At 38.4% G+C, this 26382-nt stretch overlaps 1 protein-coding gene across 2 annotated transcripts; it reads left to right on the top strand.

The window, feature by feature from the left end:
* The first annotated feature begins 1901 nt into the window (after positions 1-1901).
* On the top strand, positions 1902-26382 carry NEDD1 (NEDD1 gamma-tubulin ring complex targeting factor). Of its 2 annotated transcripts, XM_082479580.1 has the most exons (15): positions 1902-2136; positions 3246-3389; positions 5081-5175; positions 6630-6746; positions 7942-8082; positions 15010-15239; positions 16281-16482; positions 17428-17614; positions 20507-20638; positions 20825-20872; positions 21302-21525; positions 22263-22419; positions 22745-22898; positions 25196-25262; positions 25960-26382. In XM_082479580.1, the coding sequence occupies exons 2-15, from the start codon at positions 3254-3256 to the stop codon at positions 26062-26064; spliced, it is 1995 nt and encodes a 664-aa protein (XP_082335706.1). In that variant the 5' UTR covers positions 1902-2136; positions 3246-3253; the 3' UTR covers positions 26065-26382. The 2 variants fall into 2 exon arrangements, with proteins under 2 accessions (XP_082335706.1, XP_082335705.1); XM_082479579.1 differs by lacking the exon at positions 1902-2136 and having other exon boundaries at positions 2973-3389.

Below are 26382 nucleotides of genomic sequence, written 5' to 3' on the forward strand. Positions count from 1 at the left end.
TCAGATGTCAGGGAACTTTCTTGGGGAGTCTCTTTTACAGCCTTGCACAATTGCTCGGAAAGCCCTGCCTTGCGCAGGCGGCCCTCATCCTTTTCAGTGACAGTACTGCTCTGCTCCAAGAACTGAGCTTCTTGCTGCTGTCCTTTCCCCAAAGATGATACAGCAAGATGTCCCAGTGACTTCTTATAAATACCAAGAAGAAACACAGCACACTCATGGGCATAAAGAAGCGCCAGCAATGGTCCTAGCAGCAGGGAAAACTGATTTAATTGAGGGGGTGCAACAGAATGGAGCAAAAAATGCTGGTCGTGTTTACTTAAAAAAACGAAAATTTCTAATTGCTCAACTTGGAGGCTTCAGGGCGTGGAAGGCAGGTACTCACCTGCCTGTCTGTAAATGCAGTTATGCTCCACAGTGAGGAGATAAAGAAAAAAAGCCAGAGGATATTGTTAGAGGAGAGAAAAAGCTTTTGATTCTGTGAATTGAAGATGCACAGAACAGAATAACAAGTATCGGCCTTAGAAGTGAAACATGGTTGGTTTAAAAGCAAATTAGGACAGCAAAGTGGAGTGGGGGCAGAAGACTTGTAGGAATGCTGGAGGTCCCCTAACACTCAGATATCTGAGAAGACAGATGATAGATATGACTAATGATTGGTTAATGAGGATTAATAGATGCAATAAAGACACGGTCCTCATTGCTGTAGGGAAGTAATAATGGCATTTTGTGTAACAGTGACGTGAGTTTCTTCCCTGATTTTGAGTTCACTTGTACAGATTACAGCTGAAATGAACTTGGAAAATCAAAACTCCATTGGCAAAGGGAAGTGAATGGAGCATTTCAGACCTACCGATTCTGAGGGCCATACACAAGGTAAAGACTCATTTGAAACCAGAATTCTACAGAAACATTTAGGTTTGCTACAGTTTTCTTGTCTAATACCCCTTTAAAAACTAAATCATTTTCTATTTAGGTTTAGAAAGCAAAGACCATGAAAATACATATTACTTTTGAAGAAATGTTAGCTTTTGATTTACCAGATGAAAAAAAAAAATCCCTCCTACAAAATTCAGCATGACTAGAATAACAGCTGTACTCTAAGTCAAGGTACAGCTGCAATGATTCTCTGTTACTTCATCAGTTACTGGAAGTAAACATAAAGTGTAATGGGGTACAGATAGGTACGTTGTGAACATAATTAAAAACGGTCTTGAGTTGGCAGGCTCAGGAACTTCTCTGCTCGGAAAGTGTTTACTACTGTTATTTATGATGATCTGTCACCAAGATGCCCCAGTGAAGGGTAAGGAGCGGGCTGGCTGTGCCGGATGCTCTGTACTCAATGCTGAGCACACAGCCCTTCCTCCGAGGTTGCAATTTACAAGGCGGCAGATACCGGATCCGGTGTCACCCAGACCAGCCGGTGGCAGAGAGCAGGACTGACTGCTTCGGACGTGGCCGGCTCCAGCTTCCTTCAGCAGCGTCCGTGGAACGGCTCCCCACTGGTTACCGACCCGCCGCCACCACCCCGAACGGACGCCGCCTCCCCGCAGGCCCCAACCGGGCGGCTCCTCCGCCTGGGCACGGCGACCCGCCAAACCTCTGGCCCCGCCACCACCGAGACCCCCCTCAGACACCCGGGCTTGGGCCAGGCTTCAGGCAGATGCCCCGGCAAGGCAAGGCCTCCGCAGGGGCCCTGCCCGGCCCCGGGGCGGGAGCGTCCCCGGGTGCCGCCTCAACGCCGGGCGGTGCCTCTCGCCGCCGGCAACGGACCCAACGGCGCGCGCGCGCGCCCCACCGCCCCTTCGCCCCTTCCGGGCCACCGTAGCCGCCGGGGGAGGGGAAGGCGGCGGCGGCGGCGCGCGGGGGCTGTTGGGACGGGCTGTTAAGTTGGATGCGGCGCGGAAAGTCGGGCCGTGCGGGAGGGCGCGCGGGAGGGCGCCGCTCATTGGCCGGGAGTGCGGGCGGACCCCGTAGAGAACTTGGGAGCAGGAGGGTCTGAGCCAATCGGGACGGCCGGCGCCGGGTGCCGGGCCCGATCCCTGAGGAGGCACCGGGCCGGGCCGGGAGGGAAAGGGGCAGGGTCTCGGGCTCGGCCCGCTGCCCGCCCTGCCAGGTGGGCAACGGCGGCGGGGGAAGGTGCGGAACGCGGTGGCGGCCCGCAGCGAGGCCCTGCCTTGGCGGGAGCGGGGCCGGGGCCGGGGCCGGGGCTGGGCGGTGGCGGTGGCGATGGCGATGGCCTGAGGCGCGGAGTGGCTCGTCCCGCGGCCTCCGGGGCTGAAGGTGCGGAGCGGGGAGAGGAGCCCCCTGCGAGGCGGGAGGAGCAGGGAGGGAGCGGGGAGCAGCTCCGAGGGCTGGTGGCTTGGGTAACGGCCGGGGGAAGGCGGTTGTGGACCTTGAGTTTCCCGAGTAATTTTGGCAGTGTTATGTGCTTAAACGCCCTCGGCAGTGAAAATTAGTGGCCTAGAGCGATGAAGAAACGTCCCGGAAACTTTTGGCTAAAGGGTGGTTGTGCCTCCAGGTGACAGGAAGGCTTACCTTTTGAGCCCTTGTTTGTTCCTATTTTAAAATTACCCGGAGTAAAAAGCTGAGAATGAACTTTACAAACCTGGAATGGGTTAGCCTGGCCTTAACTCTTACAACGGTGTCAGTCAAAACAAATAATAGTACGTTATTGTTGGTGGTCTTTTTGTTTTTTAATGTTGTGTAAGCTGCACTGAAAAGTGACTCATCGTCGCTCGTATTCTACTGTTAAATTTTGAGTTTAATGGATTCTCACGTCTCCTGTAGGGTGGCAAGATGAGCGCTGGAGCGAGTCCTTTAGGTCCAAGCTTCCAGCCTTCCCTTGCAACAGTCGGTTTGATTCTAGCTTGTATATCCCCATCTACTGGTGGGAAAGGAGTCCTTGAAATACTCCCGCCTTCGTGTTAGGGTACTGTAAACTCTGTGGAGATATAAGCATCATTTTAGTCTCTTGATACCATAGAGGGGATAGCTTTTCCTTTGTGAAAAGGAAACCATACGTTTCCTGCAAGAATTCAAGTAACAAAAGTGTGGAGTGTCTGCTGCTTTCAGTAGTATATTCAGCTGAACGGTACTAAATATGTAACTCTCAAAATAAATGTCCTGGTTATCAAGAAAACAGTATTAAATCATATCGATGAAATTATTATTTGTGACTTGTGAAGTTGCCTGTTTTATGTTTTTACTTGTTATGTATACGTATTTTTTTTTTTCTTCAAAAACAGGTGCAGCCATGCAAGAAAGCATACGTTTTGCTTCATCAGGAGATGATGTTAAAATATGGGATTCCTCATCTCTAACTGTGTTGGAGCAGTTCAACCCACATACACCCCCACATCCAGTCAGCTCACTGTGTTGGGCCAGCAACAGTATCCTTTGCAGTTTCAGTCATAGTTTTATGGGTGCTCTGTAAAATTTCAGCGAATTCTTTTTATTGAAGTGTCTGTAAGTCACAGGTCTGATGCAGTTTTGAGGTCTTGCATAAAAAGATTTGTATATATTGTGAAGAAAATTTTGTGGATCTCTGTGTTGAAGTGATTTAAAAAATAAACTCATGCTGGTAAATGCTTCTGAAGAACTTTCTCTTCCTTTAGGAGGCTAACGCTTTTTTAATGACTATGATATGCTTGGATTGCCTACCAACTGTAAAGCTTACTCATTTGTTTCTTCAATAGTTGATTACAATATGCACTTTCAAGGCAGTGCTTAATTTACTGACAAGGTCGAATGAAGCAATTGCTAATGTAAAATTCTATACATAGTGTAGAGAGGAAAATAGTCATGAAAGATTTTTTGTTTGTTTTGTTATTCTTGCTCAGCTTCTCATTGGTTCTGATAGTCTTTCATAGTGTACACTTACCTCTTACTCTGTAGGCACTGGTTTTCTTTGCAGTGTTTTTAGAGACATCTTGACGTGAAAGAAGGACAGGATGCTGGCACATAAACAGTTATGTCCTGCAAGTTCTGAATGTGGCTCTCCTCAGAGTCTGCAAATAAGGGGAATCCTGAGAAAAAAGTTAAAGCAATCAGAGCACAAATGAACGTGTTAGCTATGGAGCTTGCAGAGAAATTGAAGCATAGATATATATGTATAAATTATATAGATATGTGTTGTTTAGTAAACTTTAGCTATAGACAGGCTGCCTTGCCATGCCTTGCTTTCTTCCCCCTAGTCTCCTCTTCACCTCCCAAAATTGAAACAGTGAAGTGTTTTACTTTATATTGTTTTGAACGTTTGTTAATTTGTTAGGGGTAAAGCATTTGGTTTTGTTTTGCATAATTCCGTAAGCTAAAATGATGCATTAAAATAATGAAAGAAATAGCAAGCACTAATCTGCCTACCAGTTCTTTGGTGTTAAATCCATCCAATTAACCTTGTATTCTTAAATAACCAAATATAAAATTGCAATGGGCATTGACCTGAAGACATACAGGACATGGATCTGAATGATTACTGGATTAGTTTGGTGGTGGTGCAGAGGCAGTTTCCCTGCTCTGTCGTTCTATATTGAAGGCTTTTCTTATACTTTGCGGTACTTGGTGTCATAAAAGGTGGTTCTTGGGTTTTTGGTTTTCTTCCCTCAGTATAGAGGGAGACAAATTAGCAAACATTGACTGTACTGTAGAAACTATATACTGAAGTAGTTTACAGTTGCCATGAACAAGACTGTTCTTTAAATCTGCTAACAGCCACAGACATTCTCTTGAACTCAAGTGAGAGCCCCCATTTATCACTAAGGGGAAGTGGGGAAACAAAATTGTAGACCGGATAAACTGCCTTAGCAGTAAAGAGCTCTTAAATAATATGTGCCAGATATTTCTTCTCTTCTCTTTGGAAGAAATTGCTCTGCATTGTATTGGGAAGTAGAGGCTGTAGTTAATGCGAGAGCTTCTTAATGAAGGCTTAGAAAATAGCCTTATGTTTCTATTTCTAGGTCCCTTCAAGGTATAGTACTTTAGACTGTTTAACCAATCTGTCTTCTGTTCAGTAAGGGAAACTTACTGTTGCTTTTATTAATAACCAGTATAATACAATTATGGTCCATAACTTGTGACTAAGATAGATACCTAGCTACTGCCTCCGCTGCTGGTGATAAAATAGTTGTTTCAAGCTGTAAAACCAAACCTGTTCCACTCTTTGAAATAGCTGAAGGAGTAAGTATGACTAATGCTGTTCCCTGGTTTGGTTTCTTTGTTTCCACCCCCCACCACCCCATCCACCTTGTGTACTGTTTTTGTCACACTTGTTTGGCATATTGGGATCAATTTAATTTTAGTATTGGTAGACTTATGATATGTATGTTAAAACATTTCCTTGTGTATAGTTAAATACATATAAAGAGTGGGGGTAATAGTGCTTCTAAAATAGTTCTACCAGTAAGAAAATACAAATTTGTCTGATAGTTTTCTTCGAGGGCAGTGTGCCTGTTGAGCCTCAGTGGGATAGCCCGAGGCAGTCAGTGGTTCAGATTTGATCTAATGTGTAGGCAATGGAACAGAGCTCAAGTTTGAACTTCATTTTCCAACTTCAGTTGTCAGTATTACTCATGCCTGTGAATTGTACGTAGAAAAATATGAGTCTATGTAATGGTTGCTCTTGGAGTGTACATGTGATAGCTTCTGGAAATACATGAAATAGGAGAACTTCTGTTATGGTCGGGGTTTTTTTTTTTTCCTATTAAATGGAAACACGGCACTATAAACTCTTCAGAAAGCCGGACTTAGTTTTAGAAGAGTCTCTTGACATGGTTACTTGAATGACTTGTTAGTGTTCTAAACCATTCTAATTATTCTCCTTGGACAGCTATTGTAATGCTAATTTGGACTGGAAATTTTCTGAAAAGGTGTTCAAACCGGGCTTTTAGGTTGCTGAAGCAAACACTGTCAAAGGTGGAGTGTTTGTTCTGGAGATTTCACTAAATCTGATCTATAACTAATGCAATCGTTTCCAATTTTACCATGTCAATAATTAGATGGACTTGTTTTTTCTTAATTCAAATCTCAGGAACTTAAAAGTGAATTTTCAACGTGATAGAACTGAATAATAATTTGTCCTCGATGTAGGTCTATCATTAAGATTGACATTTTTTTCCAAAAGCTGTACTTCAATGATTATTTTAAAAAGAATCACTTTACCAAATCATGAGGTTTGCTGCTATAATATTCTTTGTAATGTTTAGGGAATGTGAAGTATATGACTTAGGCAACTTTTTGATTTTCTTTTAAGGAGTTTTTTCCTGAACTTAGCGGTTTCTTTTTAAAACTCAGTGCCTGAATGTGTCTACAATTGCTCTTTGGGGAGCTATAATTTAAAGGGAAAATGCATATTGAAGGAAAAGAGGCTAAAAAAAATTGAAATGAGAAATGTGAGCAATTGAGAGTCTATTAATTAATGTATTTAGGTCTTAAAGTATATTAAACATATGTCCTATCTGGACTGGACTTCAAATGCCTTTTGATGGGAAATGACTGTAGGGTACTAATACTTCCAGCGGTCAGTGGGACTATTTGTGTTAATGAAAATGAAAATACACATCAATATGCTCTTAAGTAGATTTGAGTAAATCCCTTAATTATCTTCAAGATACTTTTTTTCCTTTCTCCATCAGGGAAAACAGACATGCGTGAGCTTGAATTCTAATTCTTCATATATTGTGAGTGGAGGACTTGATAACACAGTTAACATCTGGGATCTGAAATCCAGAAAGGTTTACCGTAGCCTTAAGGTGAGTCTGTTTGAGAAAGAACAAACTCACCTTGAAAGAACAAGCTTTCATGACTTCAGGTTTTGCTGCCAACCGTAAAAAATACACTTTCTCTAAGTCACATATCTGTAGGATCAAACTCATAGATAGGAGCTAGCACGCGTGTATGTCTTGTTGAGGTTTGAATTCTGTATGTGCTGTAAATAGCAAATTTAATTTAACAAGCATACTTAACTCGATGTCTTCGGAGTACAATTATATAATAATGTATGTTTAAATTTTCAGAATAGGTTTCTTATTTTGCAAATTTTTATTGATATTCTCTGATGGGGATTTTTTCCAAGGGCAGCATTTCAGATAATTGCTCTTTCTGACATGTCAAACAAGAAAACACATTTGTAGTTGTAGAATACTGTCATAGAACTCATGTTATGCAAAGCTGGGACGTGGTTGTCTTCTAACTGATCCAGTCTGAATTCTCTAAAACCTTGTTATGATGCACAAAACTCGGGATGGTCTAGTATATTTCCATGATGCCTTCAGTAGATGATTTGCCCTCATTTAGGACCACCGTTAGAGAGGCTATAAAACTTTAACTTTGATTTATTCTTTTTTCTCTTGGACTCTTAAAGTTACAGTTTGAAACAAAACTACTAAGTAGCTAATACAATACTTTAAATATATTTTTCTCCTTTTTGGGCTACAAGTGCTTAAATGTCTTCCCTACATATTGCTTACAGAAAAACACAATTGCAAATGACTATGCTGAAAAACTATTTGGTAAATATACGTGTTAATACTAAAAGTGACAGAAGGGGAAGTTGGCAGTAGTACATCAGATTAACAGAAAGTGTATTCAAATACCACTTGTTTCCGGAAGACTTTGCTTGTAAAATCACATTAATGACACCTGTGGCAGATATCACTATGGTTTTCATATTAAAATATTGTATATAATTACAGCATTATCTTTACTAATTTATTAAAACAATCTTCTGAAAACAATCAGTGGTTAAAATGTAATGGCTGATCTTCAGTATGTTCTGCTGCTGTTTTGTGGGATATTCTGTAATAACTCAAATAATCTTTTAAAATGTTACAGATAGTCAGAAAAAAACCATCAAGCTGAAGTTTTTCTGCAAAAGCACAAATTAGGAAGGAATATGGTTATCCTGAATGTCTTTAACCCTCTCCCTCTAACATCCCTCCCCCCCAGGATCATAAAGATGAAGTCACGTGCATTACATATAATTGGAATGATTGCTACATTGCTTCTGGATCTTTAAGTGGTGAAATTATCCTACACAGTGTTACCACCAATTTATCAAGTACTCCCTTTGGTTATGGCAGCCGTCAGGTAGGCTACCTTTATTAAGTTCCATTCAGGTATGAAGCTTTAATTCACAGTATTTAGAAGTTGAAAATACATATCAGGACCTTTTAGGTTTCGTTAATCTGTTTCCTTTTAATTTTTAAGAGTGCACTTACGGAAAGGAAAAAACAGACCATTGTGTGTATTTTAGCCTTAAATAATAGGTAACATTGAAATACAGATTTCTCAAGTACCTTTACTTATATAGAGGTTACAGCAAATTTTACTTTGTAGACTCTGGTTCCTCAAGAACAAATTTCTACACGTCTCGGGACTGAACAAAAACCAGTCAGCTTTACAAACCAAAGCAGGATTTCAATGTGCAACTCAGTGTGTATTGTTGCAAAGAAGAAAGATCACGTAGCCTGGGTTTTGACTTATCCAAAGCAATCAGATTTACAACTGAACAGAGCAATCTGTACATTGTGGTTGAATATAAGCCTGCATTTGGAAATAACAAATTTATTTAAGCTGGAGATTGAAATCGCACAACTGCTCAAAGAGAAAAGCAATGAGATTTTTATATTACCTACTTAGGTGTTTAAGTGAGATTTTGGATAACTAGTTTGAAGGAAAACTGTGCAAAAGACAAACACAAAGCATGTGTACTACTTAAGGGCTTTGGTGGAGTCTTCCACTGCAGTTCCTTTTTGCAGACCCAAAACATATCAGAGAATTGGTGGGTATCATTAGGGGAATTCCCTTGTTATAAGGGCATCTGCAGTAGTAAATAAGTTGTATTCTCTGATCAGAAGTTACATTGTGTATTCTTAATGTGAATGTTGTCTTAGGCACTGGCAAGTGTTTGTGTTCTAGGCATTCTTTTATTTTTTACTGAGTCATTTTTACTGAGGTAGAAGCTGCCTAGGGGATGCAGAACTGTTACTTTGGCCGGACCTTTAATGTTGCAGGGAATACTGAAGTTGTGACATAGTAATTTTCTGTTACTGTAACAGCTTTTCAAGTTCTAGATTGCAGATAGAGTGTGAAGTTAAATTTTTCTCCTTCTAGCATGAACAATATAATGATGAAGAATCTTAAGACTTGTGGTATATTTCCTGTTGAAAAATCTCTGTTAAATTGAAACTGTCTCTGCTCTTAGGTGCTGCAGTGTCTTTGATCCATCACCATAGTCTCATGCTTATATTGAAGTAAAATTGTACTTCATTTTTGGTTTGATCTTAAAAATCCATCGCTGTAGTCAGCTCATTTTTTCTGATTTGATTGTTATGATCTTATGAAAAACATGGATATGAGGCAGGAGCTACAGGGATATCCATGGCTGGTGAATATCCAGAGTGGGGACTAGTGGGGAAAATGAAAAAATTCTTACAAGAATGATTTGCATCAACCTATTTGATATATTTGATATATTTAATGCTTTGCACCAGAAAGTGATTAGGAATAAGCGATGCAATGAATAACTATTTTGGCAGATGAAATCGAGGCCTACTGTAAAGCCGAGTGACCTTTAAGATGGATAAAGATATTTGAAGTGTTAAAGTAATTGCAAGCACAGAGCTACTGTTCACTTTCTAAAGGGTCTATAATGTTTTCTAAAGGGGGGCAGTTATTTGACTGCAGCCTTAATTTAAAATGGAATCAAGCTATAATTGTGTAATGGGATGGCTACTTGGATGTCCCAGTTTATCAGCTTATATCCTATTTTGCTGTTATGTGCAAAAATAGCTCTATTTTTGGTATTGGGTTTTAATTGGTACTTGTTGAGAATTGCAGGATTAATTGTGCAGTGAAGCAAATATCTGAAGACTTGTGTAATTCTGGTAAATTTAAGAAGCCTTTACTCGATTTATAGTTCAGTTTTCTAACAGTAAGCTTGAATAGACACACCCTGCGTGATCCTGGCACTAGCTGTCTGGCTTAGTAAGGGTCACCACTCCCTAGTAATTTTGTTTATAATTGGGGAATGTGAGGTCAAACTAACCTTATAAAAATTTAGCTTGTCTCTGTTTGATTTGGCATGACGGAATGTAGTTTCCTTGCCAGTTAATTTCTGATATTGTATGGACTCTACAAGTAGTAAAACAGCCCAAGGTTGCAGTGCTTTCTGTGACTTCAAACAATTTTCTTTTCGTGTGAGTTTTGGCCTATATTCCGTTAATTGCTTTTGATTTAGAAACACCTTTGTACTTTATTAGAGTTGAGTTCTTGCATAGAGTTGTTTGCAGATCCCATAATTTGTCTTTGCTGTTGGTATTCATTTAGACTACCAGATTCTTATCTGCTTGCTGTTGTGAGGATGAATTAAGGTTTGTTTCGAAACATAATGTTTGTTCAAGTCTTCACTGCCTGGTGCTGTTCTCCTAGCAACAGGATTTAGTTTAGTTGTTTGAACAGCTGGCTGATTTGTAAAGAAGTGTGATGAGTTCTGGTCACTCCATATAGTGAAATGACTTTAAAAGCTGAAGGCTGTCAACTGTGTTTACATCCGCCTTCTCACTTATAAAGCTCACTAAGGTATGAAAGAGATTAGGAAACTGTATGATGTTTAAATAAGGTGATGCTAGACTATTTTTGGTTTAGATTTGGGCTTTTCACTTGTTTTCCAGTGGTGAAAAAACCCTAAGTGTAACAAGTCCTTCTTAGCAATGGACTGACCATTTTCTGAAGAGCACTGTTCCTTGTTTGTCTGTCTTTCTGTGAAGCTTAAAGATAAAATGTACTTTTATTTTCTACAGAAAATGTACTCCAATCAGAGCTGAGGCAAAAAGATGTATATGGTTTTTCGTGCTGCATTGACTGGTAAAATGTTCAAAAGAGGACTTCATTTTCTCTGTGTGGGTTCAGCACCTTGTGCTAAACGTGTTTCTGGTAGTTCTGCGTGTGCAGAATTTCCAGAGATCATCAGGAATTGTACTTACTAAGATGTAGTGAAACTTGCTTTTTTTGTTTTCCTCAGTCTTGACAGGTTAGTTCCAAAACATGGCTCTTTCCAAATAATTGCATCATTCCTAATAATCTTGAAATGATTTTAGTATTAGTGACTAAAATCATTAGAAAACAGGTGAGCCCTTCCCACTTCTATTCAGACATTTACTTAAGCGTATTTGAGTTTCCCCTAGTGACCGGCTATGCTGACTTAAAGCAAGTCTCTTAAATATCCCCCTAGATCCAATTCAGATAAGATACTTAAGCTTGCCTAGCCAGATTTTTCCCAATGAAACATGTCCCACACCTTTGCCATTTGATTCTGTGGATGACATTGTAACCTTTGAAAGTTCTTGGGCTTCTTTTCAGAATTGTAACAATGTCTAACTTGTCTCCCACATCCTTAGCTATTTTTTCTTTTAACTAATAAACCTTGCAGTGAAATTATATGGGTTGTGTGCCCTTTTTAGGTGTGGGATTCCTATTTCTGGCAGTATAAAGGCCAAGGAACTAACTATTGAGGCTATTTTCACCTAGGCTGAGTTGGAGGCCCTAGTATTCAAAGTCCGAGTAACAAAACTCTTGTTTCTAAACCATAACTTAAGAAAAGGGACAGGAGATGACAAATGAGTTCAGCTTCTTCGAGAAAAACTTGACTACTGAAGTTCTGTGTGACTTCATCACGCCAAGCAAAAATCAATGTTTTTTTAAAGACTATTTGGTGAAGGCTGTGACTATGTGTTAGCTTCTTGTCACTAAGATAGACAAAAACATAAAGTATAAGAAATCAGATAAAGAAACATGTATTGAAATCAAGAACTGATGTTAGAATCTGATCTAGAATAGTATGTGTGACAGCTCAAAAAAAAGTTTACAGAATTAGGATTGGCAGGGGTACAGAGGGGTTAGAAGTAGATAAGAAGTCTGGTAAAGAGAAAAGAAATGAACTGAAGAAAATAGACTCTTCCCGAAATGACACAACATAAAAGGATAACAGGTAAACAATAATGTTAAATTCGGTTACATAAAAGGTAACATTTTCTCTGAACACACAGTTGATCATGTTGAATTTTGATTTTAGCATCCTTGTAATCCTGGAAATCAGAGCGAGAAGGCTGGAGAAGTAATTTGAGAATTACAGCGAAAGGAATATTATAAAGGAGATAAGTTTTGGTGTTAACTAATGGGAAGAGACTTATGCCTAGCATTAGATTATCCTGTCTCGTGTGGTGGGTGGGGAGGGGTCCTTTTTAACTTTTTCAGAACTTCTGTATCAAACACTTTGATACATATGGTGTAGGACTAAATAACTCAAATATCTGATCAAGTGTAATAGTTCATCTCTTCCTGTACAAGGAGTCCCATTCTTTTGCAGCACTGGGTCACAAAAAAAGATATTTTTATGTATATATTGGTCAGCTTTCATAGTGGCTGTATGTGTGTTTTAACTTCACCCCAGTGAACTCTGGATAGCATGTTGGTTTTTTGTTTGTTGTGTTATAAAATTTATCTAGAATTGAGTCAATATTTTAAAGATAAAGACAGAACACTACTTCATGAAGCCTGTTATTCTGAAATACAGTTTCTAATTTGCTCTCTGATTATGGATGGGGTGGGAAATAAGGAAAACATAGCTAAGACTTATTTTAAGTGATGCAGTTTGACCACCTGCATCTTGATACGTTCCTGTATGAAGCTTGGTTGTCTAGTTTTTCTGACTGTGCTAAGTTTAAAGCTGTGGTTTTTTTCACCCAGATGTTTCTCAGATAAATTTTTGGTTTTTTTGAAAACTTCAAATTAAGTGACTCATTTCTGGGAGGAGAAATGTTTTGGATTTGTCTTGTCAAGCAGCCTTTCAGAAACAAGGTGCTTTCAAGCCTTCAGCTGCCTGGGCAAGAGTTTGAAACTTGGACATGTAGCGTACTGTCAGGGATGCCAATATGATGCATTTGACTGTCTCGTAAAAGCGTGCACAAATTTAAGTGCCTCTGTTCCTTGAGACTGATCTAGCAATTGCATTGTTACAAGTGAAGTTTGTTGCTAACCTAATTCAGTGAAAGTGAGGAGTGAATAGGAGCTTCCTCACACCTTCATCAGCAACCTGAAATTAAACTGTTAAAGTTGCTGTGAGGAAACACCACGAGTTCAATGCGAAGTGGGGAACAGAGGTAATACGGGCAAAGTACGTATAGGAAGGAAAATGGAGAACTTGCCCTGGGACTGTGAGATTAGAAAGAAAAATGAGAAAAGGAAATGGGAGGCTTAGTAGGACAGCAAGGGAGGGTTGAGGAGAGCTAGGAGAGAGTAATCTTGGTGGTCAGGAGGACAGAGGAGGGAGAAAGTGGAGCATGAGCAGATGCCAGGGCAGTAAGGAAGGTATACGGAGGTGAAGAATTGAGAGACCTGTGGGGGACGGGCACGTTTCCTGTGTAGCTCATGTATGTAATTGAAGCTGTTATTCCTGAGTCTCTCAATACTTATTTCTTAATTGTAAGTAAACTGAAAAATGCTGATAAAAATGTCTCCATCATGTCCTGTAGAGGACCATATTAATTATTAACAGTCATCTTCTGTCCTATTTGAGTATGCAGTTGAGGGTTCCATTTCTTTGTGGAGCAATTGGGCTTCCAGTGAGACATGCAATACAAATGCTAGAAATTATGTTGGAGGCGTATGAGCCAATGCATATCTCCATTAAAATGAAGGTAAAGAGAGAAATAGGATAAAATCCAGTACAGTGCATTGCAATGTGGTCTATACTAGAATAATATAATAGCTTTTTGAGAGCATTTTCAGACAAATAAAACGTAATGGCTCTCATCTGTCTGGACTCGAGTAAAGCACTTGATTCGGTGCCTTCTGAGAAAATATGAGAGAGGATGGAGGTTAGAAAGGAATTGAGGATGGGTAAGAAATTGGCTATCAGAAAGAAGGCAGTAGGTAATACTGAAAGAAAATACTTGTTTGGGTTATCAGTAGCTAATCTTGTTTAATATTTTCAGTAATGGTTATGAGAAGTAGACCTATGATGAGACATGGTTGGAATGTATTGCCCATAAGAGGATTGTGTCAGTATCCAAAAACAATTGAAATAATAGACATGGGAACAACTACGACAGTATAGAATTCAAGGTACCAGACTTAGGTCACAACTGAGGCTTTTCTTTTTAGACTAGGATTTGAAAATTGCCAAGGGAAAGAAGGACAATTTATGTGTAAGGGTGTTATTGTCACAGGAGTGAATTGGTGCAAACGGGTCATATAAAATAAAATTAATCTGGAGATTGAGTATTGTCATTTAGTGTTAGAGCAGTGAGGTTCTGAAACATCCTCTGAAGCAATATGGTGGAAACAAAATACTTACCTGCTTCTGAAAGGCAAGTTATGTTCCTGTATTACATGGATCTGTGATAAGAAGGCTACAAGTGATCAGCTAGGCGTATTATCCTCTTCTGTGGTCCTAGCTTGCAGGGTGAAGTCTGTTCTGCAGGACCTCCATACTTGCATAACTGTGGAGTCTGAGTGTCTTATCAAATCGGCTTGTATCCAAGTACTTCAAATCAGTGGAGGGGATTTAAGTTTAGTGTTCTTGGCAGGAGACCAATCAATGAAATAATGTAGCTTTTCACTCCTTTATTTTTAGATGTGTTGTGTGGTTTTTGTTTGGGTTTTTTTTTTTTTTAGTGTGTATGATGACATGATACTAGCTGAAAAATCAAGAAACTTTTCTGGACATTTTCTTTTTTCCTTATCCTTCATTTTGCTAATCAGCCCATATGGTACCCCATACTGGTACACACACACAAAAAAAGTCTGGCCCCCGGCAGCAAAAATGGCATTGTAATGCAAAATGAATACTTTTTCTTTTTGCTTTGTATTTTTTAGAGTGGCCAGCCTTTGTAAAATACTATACCTTAATGTAACATCTGTATTCCTAATGTGTTTGTGTGTTTATAAAATAATTGAAGAGTCTAATAGTCTTCAATAGTGATATTACAATTCATTTTTATGTCTGTTTTACAGCCTATTCGACACTTGAAGTATTCATCCTTTAAGAAATCCTTGCTAGGCAGTGTTTCTGACAGTGGAAATGTAACTCTGTGGGATGTAAATAGCCAGAACCCATATCATAATTTTGAAAATACTCATAAAGCACCAGCTTCGGAAATCTGCTTTTCTCCAGTCAACAAGCTGCTGCTTGTAACTGTAGGTTTGGATAAAAGAATTATTCTCTATGACACTTCAAGTAAAAAGTGAGTATATTAAAGACATGTGGTTTTATAGGATCCTTATTGGGTTTTTATAAACTGAAATAACATGCCTAACTATGACACGAAATATTTAATTTAGACCCAGTTCAGAATGGCTGAAGTGGTTGGTATATTGCTACTGGAGAACGTGTCCCATAGTCCATTTTGCTTTTTTATTAAAAAAAAAACCAAACACACCAAAACCCAAACAAACAGTAAAAAAAAACCAAGGCATGTGGGGACTAATTGAGGCGCTATTTATGAGTGACCACTCCCAAGTGCTTGTGTATGGGCTTTTCTTGTCGATACAGAGCAATTGGCTTCTATGAGGGGCACTACAGCCTGTGAGGACCTGCAGCCACCTGAGCTCAGCTTGCCTGCTTTTCTAGTTTGAGATACAAGACATAACTGTGGTGCACAGAGTTGCTGAGATAGTGAGCCTTAAATATGGGAGAGTATTGGTTGAAAAAGCAGGAAGGATGGGGCGTAGGTGATGGGGCTGTGTAGTAAGGGGGTAGGATGGCGAGTGGTGTCATGGGACTGTGGTTCTAGTGTGGGTTGTGCTTTCCCTCTGGCTGAAAAAAAGCAGGAGTCTGGCTCTAGTTTGGAGGGGTGTAGTAGAGGATGCAAACTAGGACCTGAAGTTCTTCCTAGGTTTATGGCAAGGTTAGAGTTGATAGGCTTGGGAAGTTAGAGGGTGTATGTGGTATAATTGCTGCTAGAAATGGTGATACCAGTAAATAATGTTGGTGTCAGAACTGCTATTATGAAAGGAATTTGATCCTGTCCTGGTGAAATCTTTTGGGGAATACTGTGATATGCAGTCTTTAATTTGTTAAGTGTGAACACTTAGTATAAGCCTAATCCATTGTTCTGTGAGATATTTCACTGAATTTACTTGGCACTGGGGAAATGGAACTACTGACCTCTAGCTGAATTATGAAAGCTTTTATACTTTTTTTTTTTTCTTAGATGCTATGTTTTGAAAAGTCTAACTTTTGAACTCTACAAGCTTCTTTATCCTGTCCTTCCTCCTCTTTGAAGGTTACTGACAACAATAGTAGCTGATTTTCCTCTGACAACAGTAGACTTCATGCCTGACGGTACTACTTTGGCTGTAGGATGTTCCCGGGGAAAAATCTGCCAGTATGACTTAAGACAACTGACATCACCAGTAAAAACAGTTATTGCTCACAAAGGCTGTGTGAAATGCATACGTCTTCAGTCCAGTAGCACTTTTTCCAAGGTAAAAAAGCTTTCTGGTTTATTGCTCAAAGTGCAGATTAATGAAAGCAAAGCATAAGTTTAAGTTCTAAAAAAATGTTCATGTTCAATTTCTAAGCATTATAGATGCCAACAGAAGTGGGTCATAGCAACACAGAAATTATAAACTGCTCAGTTGTAAGTGCTATTTTAGGGGGTTTTAATGTGGAATTGCCCCCACTCCTAGCCTCAGTGTAGAAATGAGTGAAACTTTAGTATTAAATTTCCTGGTGTGGATATGCTGCCAATACAGATTAGTTTGTGGTGTGGCACCTTATGTTCCTTTGTAGGCAGTAGCAGAAAGGTCTCTAACGGCAAAGACACACAGCTGCCCGTCTTGAGGTATTTTGCATGGTCTTATATGTGGTCTTTTGCAGGCACATATAAACAGTGGAAAAGTTGATTAAATAATAGAGAAGGCTTAAGAGGTTCTTCCAAGACTGAATTAGGCTCTACTGCATCCAGAAACCCCATGTATCCATTCAGTGGAGACGGAGGGAAGCTTTGAAATGGATTCTTTACCACTCTGAGACTTTCTTCCTCTTCTATCACACTTGCTGCTGGTGGTTGACTATTCCTTTACAATTTGGAGTCCCTAATAATGTAATCTCTTATTTTTCCTATACCTAAGCCTAGGATCAGAACTGGCTCATGCCAGGTCACTCCCTTGTTACCTTAAGTTCTGTTGCTATTCTTTTGCAGGTCCATACATTATTATATGTATTCATGTAATAATACAGATGTTTCCCATATTCTTTGAAGTCACTTTTTTTTTTTTTAAATTTGTGAAGGCCTATCTCCTAGGCAACCACTGCAACTTGAACTGAATTTTTTTTAGTATTTTGAAACAGAAAGAATACTGCTTATATTTTTACTATTACCTGAAAGAATTAAAACTTCTCTTGCTTTCTTCTATTTTTATCTTCAGTCTAACCTTACGGGTTCTTCAAATAAACCTGTATCCAAAAGAGTAGAAGTCAAAGCTGGTAGTAATCTTGGAGGATTTCAAAATACTGGCAGCAAAAACATTGCCTCTCAAGCATCAGCAACAGTTTCATCTCATCTGACATTGCCAAATGAGAATAAGGGAGGAGAGGTTCTTCAGGAGAAAACAGGTAGTGCATTCTTCCTGCTCTTATAATCATATTTCTCACAATGTAGAAGATAAAAGGAATATTTCATGTCTTGAGCATTACAGTATAAAAATTTCACTGAGGGAAGGGCATTTGTTTGGAAGAACTGTGTGTATGTGTGTGCACATCTGCAACTTCTTTTCCCTGCCCTACTGCATTAGACATAGTATGAGACTGTGGGAAGTGAATTGGGTCCTACTACAAGCTTTAGACACGTGGAGTCTAAAATTCTGGACTTGAAGTAAAAGTTGCATTTAAAATTTAAAGGAGGAAACTCTATGGTGATATTGTGGGGGCTCTCTCTTGCATTCTGACTTCCTGTGGATTATCCTTATACACATAGTTTATTTTCTGATGCAGTGTCTATGTGGAATGCAGAGTTAATGGCTTGTAATTCTGTTAAAAAAACAGGAGTAACAGACCTCATCTAAAAAAAAAAAAAACCACAACCAAACAAAACACAGAAAAAAAAACAAACCCTAGTCCAAAACCCCAAGTGAGAACTGAACTGTATTTTTGTGTGAGGCATGATTCCAATATCACATGGTAGGAAAGATGTTAAATATAGTTGCAAGTATGATTAGTTGTATAACTGTACTTGCTATTTATGTTTCTGAAATTAACAAGTTCTTTATAATAATTCTGAGCATTATTCTAAAATTCTGCCACTGTGTGAAATGTACTCCTAATTTTATTTAATTCAAGAGTACTGAAAATACGGTCAAATCAGTAACATTGTTAGTTTGATTCTTGAAAAAAAAATCCTCAAGTCATTTTAATGCAACAGCACTTTTTCCCTCCCTTTTTAAATAAGGAGAAATACATTTAGCAACAGTAATTAGGCAATAAGCCACTGCAGTCCATAGGGATGTGTATTAATGACCTCCCTTGGGTATGCAATGAAGTACGAGGTGAAGCAGAATGCTTCCTATGTATGCAAAAAGTGTTGCTAATCAACATTACTGAATGGTGTGGAAAATTTTATTTCAGTTAAAATATATGATTTATTATCTTTATTTGAAGATGTAATGGCTGTTGCCCCTTAAACAGGAGCATGCATAATAAACAAATGTTTTAAGAAAATAAAATCTTACCAAGTAAAACAAATATTTTTCATTAAACTGAGTGTTCACTTTAGAAGTAAAGACCTTTATAAACTTCAGAAGATACAGTCTTTAAACTTAGAAATGGGAATGGATGAGAGACCACAAACTTCATTTGTCCTGTGAAAACTCTTCTAGGCCCTGATTACGGGGTTTAACTTTGGAGAAATAAGGGGCATTCAGTAAAGTGACCTGATAGCACATTTAAAACAACAAAACATCTGTTTGTACAGCTTATAAGTGGACTGGGGCTTTTTGTCACAGGCATTTTCAAGTACAAAAGTATAAATGAAGTCAGAATGCGATGAGAAGTTTGGGTGTACTTTGAGCTGGCTTCCCATAAACTTCTTTTTAACAGCCAGCCTCTGGTTTAGGTACTTGCTACATTTAGATTACTGGGAATGGGTAAAATATACAAAAGACATTTTGCCCTGTTTTGTATTATGCTTCTTCCATGTAGATCCTCTGTAGATTCTGGCACAGGTTGATACTGCATGTCTAGTTTCACTTAGTATGCCAAGTATTTACTTAGTTAACAAGCAAGTGCAATGCTATGTATGTGTCACAACTGACACATCTGAAGGAGTGGAAAATGTGATATATTAATACATTTAAAAGTGAAATCTTACACCTGACTCGAGTTCCAGTTTATGTAAATACTTGGACGTGATTAATTGTAGTCATCCACACAGTCACATTTGGATCCCTTGAAGTAACCCCACATAGAGAAGTAGTTACAGGTTTCACGAACAGCAGTTTTATTTTTTTTAAATTGAAGTAGGTGCAAAGTAAAGCTTTTGTATGTACAGGTGATTTATTTATATGAGATTTATTTATGCATTGCAGAGTATTAAAGCTCTTTGCCTAGATCTTAACTTATACAAACAACACCTAGGCACTTTTAGAGTTAAGAGTTCAGTGAGGGAAGAATAGTGACTTGCTTACAGTCCTGATCTGGTTTTCAAATATACTAAATGGTGAAAATTATTTAGGCAGTTATCTTAGCAGTTCAATTCACCTTCTATATGTATTCCTCATCTAAAAACTGTAGTTTGAATAATTACTGGGGTTTTTTTGAACTTAAGATACACTTCCATTCTTCCAACAACAGTCCCTGTTACCATGCATAAAAAAAGCTAACTTTTTTTCCCTGTTTTCGAGTCAGGGATGGGGCTTGAGGGTGGAGGGGGGAAAGGTCTAGGAACAAGTTTCTTTTGTCTGCAACTGTAACCCCACTCTGATTCCCTAATATTAGAAATAAGCAGAGAATATCCTGACATCAGGTAAGCTTTAAAGTAGATGTTTCATAGAATTTCCCTTAGAATGCTTAATGGCCCCAGTGAAGCAGATTTATCTTCTTGCAGAATAGATTTAAATGTTGATCATCTAAATGCGGTTACTTTCTTAGCAGAAGGTGCGTTCACTAGTTTTCATTTCCCCTGATACACCATCAATTTGCTGCATCCATCATGTAGATTTATTTGAAAATGAGCGCATTCTCCAGTTTGACAACTCTCCTTTTTAAAAAGAGGAAAGGAATCCAACTGTATCTCATTTTTATTAATAAGCATCTTAGCGTTTAGTTATATTCACCTGCATTGACAGCCCAAATGAGGAAGTTAAAGTTGACACTCTAACTTGAATCTGTAGAAGGTTCTAAAGTGTTTGCTAGACTTACCAGGCATCATGCTTGCTGTGAGATTGTTTAGGGATAACGTATGTTATTTTTGGAAAACGTCAATTACTAACTGAATGTTATTGTCCTTTTAAGGCTTTCCCCATAGTTGCAGCTTGGATGTGATTCCATCTAAAGAAACGGATCATGGGAAAAGTGCTGATTTAAAGAATATAGGTGATTTGGGTCGAAGTAGTTTAGGAGATGTGTTTTCTCCAGTCAGAGATGGTAAGCTGCTAATACTAAAATTTGTCTGCATATAGCATGACATTTTGACGTTTGTGTGTTACCGACCACTGTACCTACTTGGTATTCTGATTTGTCTTTGATCATTAACTCAATGCAATGATAAGAATATTGATGTAAATTTCATTTAATAAACACTTAATTTGTTTGTGTTCTGGTACTTTGTAGATGTTATTGAAAGTAAAGCAAATGAAGATTCTCAAGGAAAAAGAGATGGTAAATATACTTTGAGTATATTTTTCTTTGTCAGTGGTGGGCCTTTGGAGGCCTACGCTGGTTCTTGCATGCTAATTTTAATGTACGATGAAAGCAGACACTGAAACAACTTTTCTGGAAATTGTCTAACATGTTGAGGTGTTAAGACACAACATGATAACAGGAAATCCAAGAGCATGGTCCTAAAGTGATTTTGTTTTTCCTTTATGCAATTTATAGTGATATAGGGAGGCTTTTCATGCTCTATTACTTTCATAAGGACAGCGTAAGTTGGATTTAAGGGTTTAGTTTTTGTGGGGTGCAGTTTTGGGTGATTTTTTTTTTTTAATTTGTTTTGTGTGGGTGTGCAGGCATTTTACTTGTGGGTTTGATTTGGGGGGTGTGTGTGTTTGTTGACCTGTGTGCTTCACTGTTCCATTTCCTCTTTAGGTCCAGATTTTCAGTCCTACCTTTTGGGTTTGGATTTTCTCCCACAGCTCACCACTGCCTTACCAGTAAAAAGAAACCCAGTGGGCAGTAGCGCACAGGGGATACAGTCTAGCCCATTACATGTACTGCTGGGATCTCCAGTTAAAGAAGAGGAAGAACATCCAGAGACTGATGCTAAGAAAATAAATCTTGGAAAACAAGAATCTAAAGAAGTCTTAAAGCAGGTATGCTATACTAATTCTTGTTAGGAGTGGTATTTTTAAAATCTTGACAGAATACTACTACTTGAAGGAAAAATCCTTAATAGCATCCCAGTGAGTCTTATTTTGCAACTCTATTCACAATATTGGGACAAATCTGTAAAATGTTGTTCAGTTTAAGTGTGTTGGCCTTCAGCAATGCAAGAGAAATGTATGTTTCTCTTTAAATAAGCTCAGGTTACAAAAGTTCATGTGAAACAAAACTGGACTAGCCTGAGGAATATTTTGATTTTTCTAGAAAATCAAGAGTGATCATTAGTTGTTTGCACCAATATGATCGTTTGTCACTTATTAGGTCAATTCCACCCTCTCTTATTTCCCTGTACTCGATCTCCCTCTTCTTCCTTCTTGAGCTATCTTTGATATGCTTCTGCTGAGACCCTGGCTCCTTTTGTATTGCTTTTGAGAAGTCGGAGTTTGTTAGGAATGATGTTTATAACTTTGTCACAAAACATTTGATGTGAAAATTAAGAGGCCTCTGCATTTTGCACTCCTTTCTGTGCGTACGCACTTGAGGCAATTTTCAATGTTTTTGCAATCAGTTTTTAAGATGTCTTGCCAGAAAACGAAAAGCATAGATTTGTGAGTAGATCCCTGAAACCAAAAATGTTTGAAAGTACATTCCTGAGAACTTTAGTCTTCAAGTGCAATTAAGTAGAGTTGATAATTTTTTTTTAAAAAAATATTATTTTTATTGTCAGCTTTCAAAATCGAGCTCGTCAAGCACAGAGTCCATAACTTTAAATCCTCCACCATCATCCACTGCTGTAAAGACTCCTGATACAACTGAGAAACTAGTGAAGAATATTCAGGCGCATCCTGCTTATGATCTACCAGTAAATGGTACTACCTCAATAAGTAAGTTGATCATTTTGGCCCAGTTTTAGGCATGGTTGATTGCAAACTGATGTGAAACCCGATAAAATAGCCTTAGCATTAAAACAGAATATCCAATCTTAATTCTTCTGTAAATCCAGTTACCCTTCCTAGTACATCTCTAGTTGCCTCTGAAAAAAACTCCATTCTAAAGATTTTTTTTTTTTTATTTTTTTGTAGGTAATACTTGAGATAAAATATTGACAAGCCTCAAGACAAATAAAAAAAACAAACCCTCTTGTACTCCATTATAATGACCTTTTTATTGATTTTTGTTTGTTTTTTTTTTTTTTTTTTAATTATAAAGGTCCAAAGATAACATCACCTGTCACTGCTGGAGTTGCCAGTTCATTGTCAGAAAAAATAGTAGAAACCATTGGGAGCAGCAGAAGTGCACCTCTGACATCAATCCAAATAAACTTCATTCAGAATATGATACAAGAAACAATGGATGACTTCAGGTACTGGTATTCATGCAGAACATTTTTGTTAGTAAGAAGTTTTAGCATCTGCTTTAACATATTTTCTATGTGTGTTAGAAATGACACCATTAATAGCCCTAATCTTGGAATCTAGGTATGAAACTTTATTTATTTTGGATACCTCCGATGACTAATTAGACTGATGTCTCTGAGTGTTTTTAATGCATGGCTTTGCTAACATCTTTTCAGAAAGAGTGCTTGAATACTCAGATGGTAAATTTGTCTGCTTAACGAGGTCCTTACTGCTTTCATGAAGCTTTGTGCTGATTTCTTTCCTTCCCTGCTCACTTCTTGTCCCAGCAGGAGAAATTTCTCTTTAAGTTGACGTTGTGGAGAGTTTGATCTAGACAGTTGACTTGTATTGGCTTTGATTGTTGTTAGCTTGGTATGTATAAAGTAAAATACTTTGCGTATTTCTACTGGTGAAGCTTGACATTAAAATAATGTCTGCTCTGTAAGTGATGGTTGGTGTCAGATTATTTTGTGTTTGTGGATGCCTAACTAACATTCTACTTGTCATGAAAGAAGTAAGTCACATTAGCATGGATTTAGAGTGGAGTTTGAAGGAGATGGAGCAGTTGAGAGGGGAGTTGTATCCAGGGGTTCACTTCCCAACCCATGCTTAAGATGAAGTAGGCCGACTGAGATGGTGAAGGGGAAAAGGATTGCTGGACAGGGGAAGTATTGCTGTCTTGATGACGAAAAGCAATGCAAAACTAGCTTAGTAGGTCCGTGTGCTATGGCTGTTCTGTGTCTACAAACAGAAAAATACATTGAATGTTATTAAATGTCTTTAACTATATATTATAGTAGAACTCCCCTGGGATTTTTTGGCGATAATAGCACATCTGATTAAAAGCTGAAACTTTCACATGACTTAAAATGGAGTCGTGTTTGCAGATGTGTTTTCTTTTCAAGTCTGTGTTCAGGCATCCCCGTGTTGGAAGGTGTGCTTGTCAGTCTTGTACTTCCAGTGTCTGAGGTCTGGAGCCTCAGAGATTGTGTTTCTCTTCTGACCTATACTTCTTGGAGTGGCTGGAAGGCTCTGCTCACCCTTTTCCCAGTTGTAAATTGTGGATACATTCAAACTGAATGTAGAAGATTGTTTGTACTGAGGTCAGTAAGAGGGAAGGGAGCCATTGCAAGCTTCTTATTGATACTGCTTTCACCCTCTGGAATCTGAAGAAAGGATTTTTATCGCTCTTGCCTGAAATCCGTTCCTCTTCCAGTAATGTGGGAGAAAATAGGGACCTTAGAAAAGGACCAGGAGGAATATATAACTCGTTTGGTTTTAAAAAGCTGCTTGTTTCTTCCTCTCTTTGGGAAATAACCTATGTCTTTGGGTTTCTAAGCTGCCAGCTGCCATCTATACTAGACACACTCGAAGATTATTTGCCTCCAATAGGAGTTCTGAAGCATGATAACCTGTGGAAGTAGAAAGTGAAGAATATATTCCCTTTGGGTTTGCTATATGTTTTAGGAAAGGAGAATAAAGTAAGATCTGTGTGTGTCTACTTAAGAAACGTCTTACTTTTTGGGGCTGTTGGTACCCGTAGCACAGTATTTGGCCTCAGATGATTGCACTGTGATGTGCTGCTCAGGAAGTGTGTGTGAGCTTGCCTGTTTTTTTGTGAGCTGTTCTTGTTCTTCCTCTGTGTCTGGAATACTAGTGTAGTGTTCGGAGGGTATTTCCAAGCTGGGTTCTTGTAGTGTGGAATAGTTGTCCATGAATTGACATGAATTTGTCAATTCACAGACAACACAACTACTAATTCTCATGTAGATTAATCTGGAGCATTCTGTGGGCTTGAGGGTAATGCATCATTTATCACTGTAGATGTTTTGAGCCCTCTTACAAAAGAGTGCTGAAAGTGGTGTCCTGGAAAGCTGTATCTTCAGTTACAGATAAATATCTTTCTCTTCGATACTTGTGATTGAAAATCAGCTTTGAATGGTAAAAATGAGAGAAGTTTACAGCTTGCAAGGTAAAAAAAAAAAGTTCATATTGCCACATATATTTTTATATTTCTAAACAGAAAAGTTCCTAAGTCTTGTATACCAAAAAAATGGTACTTATGAAAGTCAATGCCATGCCAAAAGTATTCCAGAAAATAAGTGGTAGAGTAGTATGTTTCATGGCTTAAAGGTTCTTAGGCTCATGTTTCACAGTATTTGTGATAGGTGAAGAAATGTGGAGTTCTGGGTGCTGAGGATTGGAGAGAATTACTGCTTTCTAAATAAAACTAAGCATTGTCCTTTTGAAATTCTTCCCCCAGAGAAGCATGTCATCGAGATATTGTCAATTTGCAAGTGGAGATGATCAAGCAGTTCCATATGCAGTTGGTATGTACAAAGAGCATGGTGGGAAGTATATTCAGTTTTCATTTTGAGTAATACCAAGGCATGCCAACTTTCTTCTCTCAAAACAAAATCAATTTTGCTTATTAAGAGCAAGAAAGGGAGGACTGGATGTGAAGGTGGGGGCAACTATGAATTGGAATCTGTTAAACTGGTTTACGCTTGATAAATAAAGGGGAGATGTGCATTGGGTAGGTATCATGAATTCCATATTTCAGAAGTTATAAAAACAAATTCAGCTGTCCTTTGGAAAGGACCAAGAGCTGGGATAAAGAGGACATAGATGGAATTCAAATAGAAAGCTTCCCTTATAGGTACTGCATGCATACTGAACTGTGTTCTGTGTTCTTTAACTTCATCTTTTTATGAATCTTTGTTCTTTTGATCTACATTAAAAAGACCTTGTCTCGGTACTGAACATTTTAATGGAACCTGCATTAGTAGATTCTCATCTTGAAGAAGTGCAAAATATCCTTTGATAAAATATTCACTAATGTATTAATGATCAAAATACTGTATGTCAGCATAAAAAAAAAAAACTTCTTACTTTTCTTATCAAAAGTTTCTAAAAACAGTATTATCTAGGTTATTTAATTTTCAAAAGGGATAAGAAAATTGGTAGTCTAAAACTGGAATAATTAACTTTATAGCTGCTGATTGGAGCTTTTTTCTTTTTCTCTAGAATGAAATGCATGCTTTACTTGAAAGGTATTCTGTAAATGAAAGCTTAGTAGCTGAAATTGAGAGACTACGAGAGGAAAACAAAAGACTGAGGACTCACTTCTGAAAGATTTACACCGCTAATTTTATTAGCGTGAACTTACTACAGGTAGTGTGTTGCTTATGACAGATCATCATCACTGAAGTATTGTATGAAGACCTGCTATTATTTTGAACATGAATCTTTTCTTCTAAATAAATGGTGTAAGATACTATATGTAATTATAAAATTTGTAACAGATAAACATTGTATAAAGAACGTTTGCTTACTCATGCTAACCACCTTGAAATACATCCTTCTAACAGAAAAACTAAAAGGACTAGCACATTATCAGAGTTTTAGCAATATGTGAAGTGCCTTTTTATAAATAAAATCAAACCAGGA

The sequence above is a fragment of the Vanellus vanellus genome (assembly GCF_965231255.1).
Source record: "Vanellus vanellus genome assembly, chromosome: 1".
Taxonomy (NCBI): domain Eukaryota; kingdom Metazoa; phylum Chordata; class Aves; order Charadriiformes; family Charadriidae; genus Vanellus; species Vanellus vanellus.

Excerpts from the sequence above, each read along its gene's own strand:
- NEDD1 (XM_082479579.1), top strand. The coding sequence starts at position 3,158 with ATGAAATTATTATTTGTGACTTGTGAAGTTGCCTGTTTTATGTTTTTA. Across the intron at positions 20,873-21,301 it reads TTCTCAAGGAAAAAGAGATG|GTCCAGATTTTCAGTCCTAC; the intron begins GTAAATATACTT and ends TTTCCTCTTTAG. Across the intron at positions 21,526-22,262 it reads CTAAAGAAGTCTTAAAGCAG|CTTTCAAAATCGAGCTCGTC; the intron begins GTATGCTATACT and ends TTTTATTGTCAG.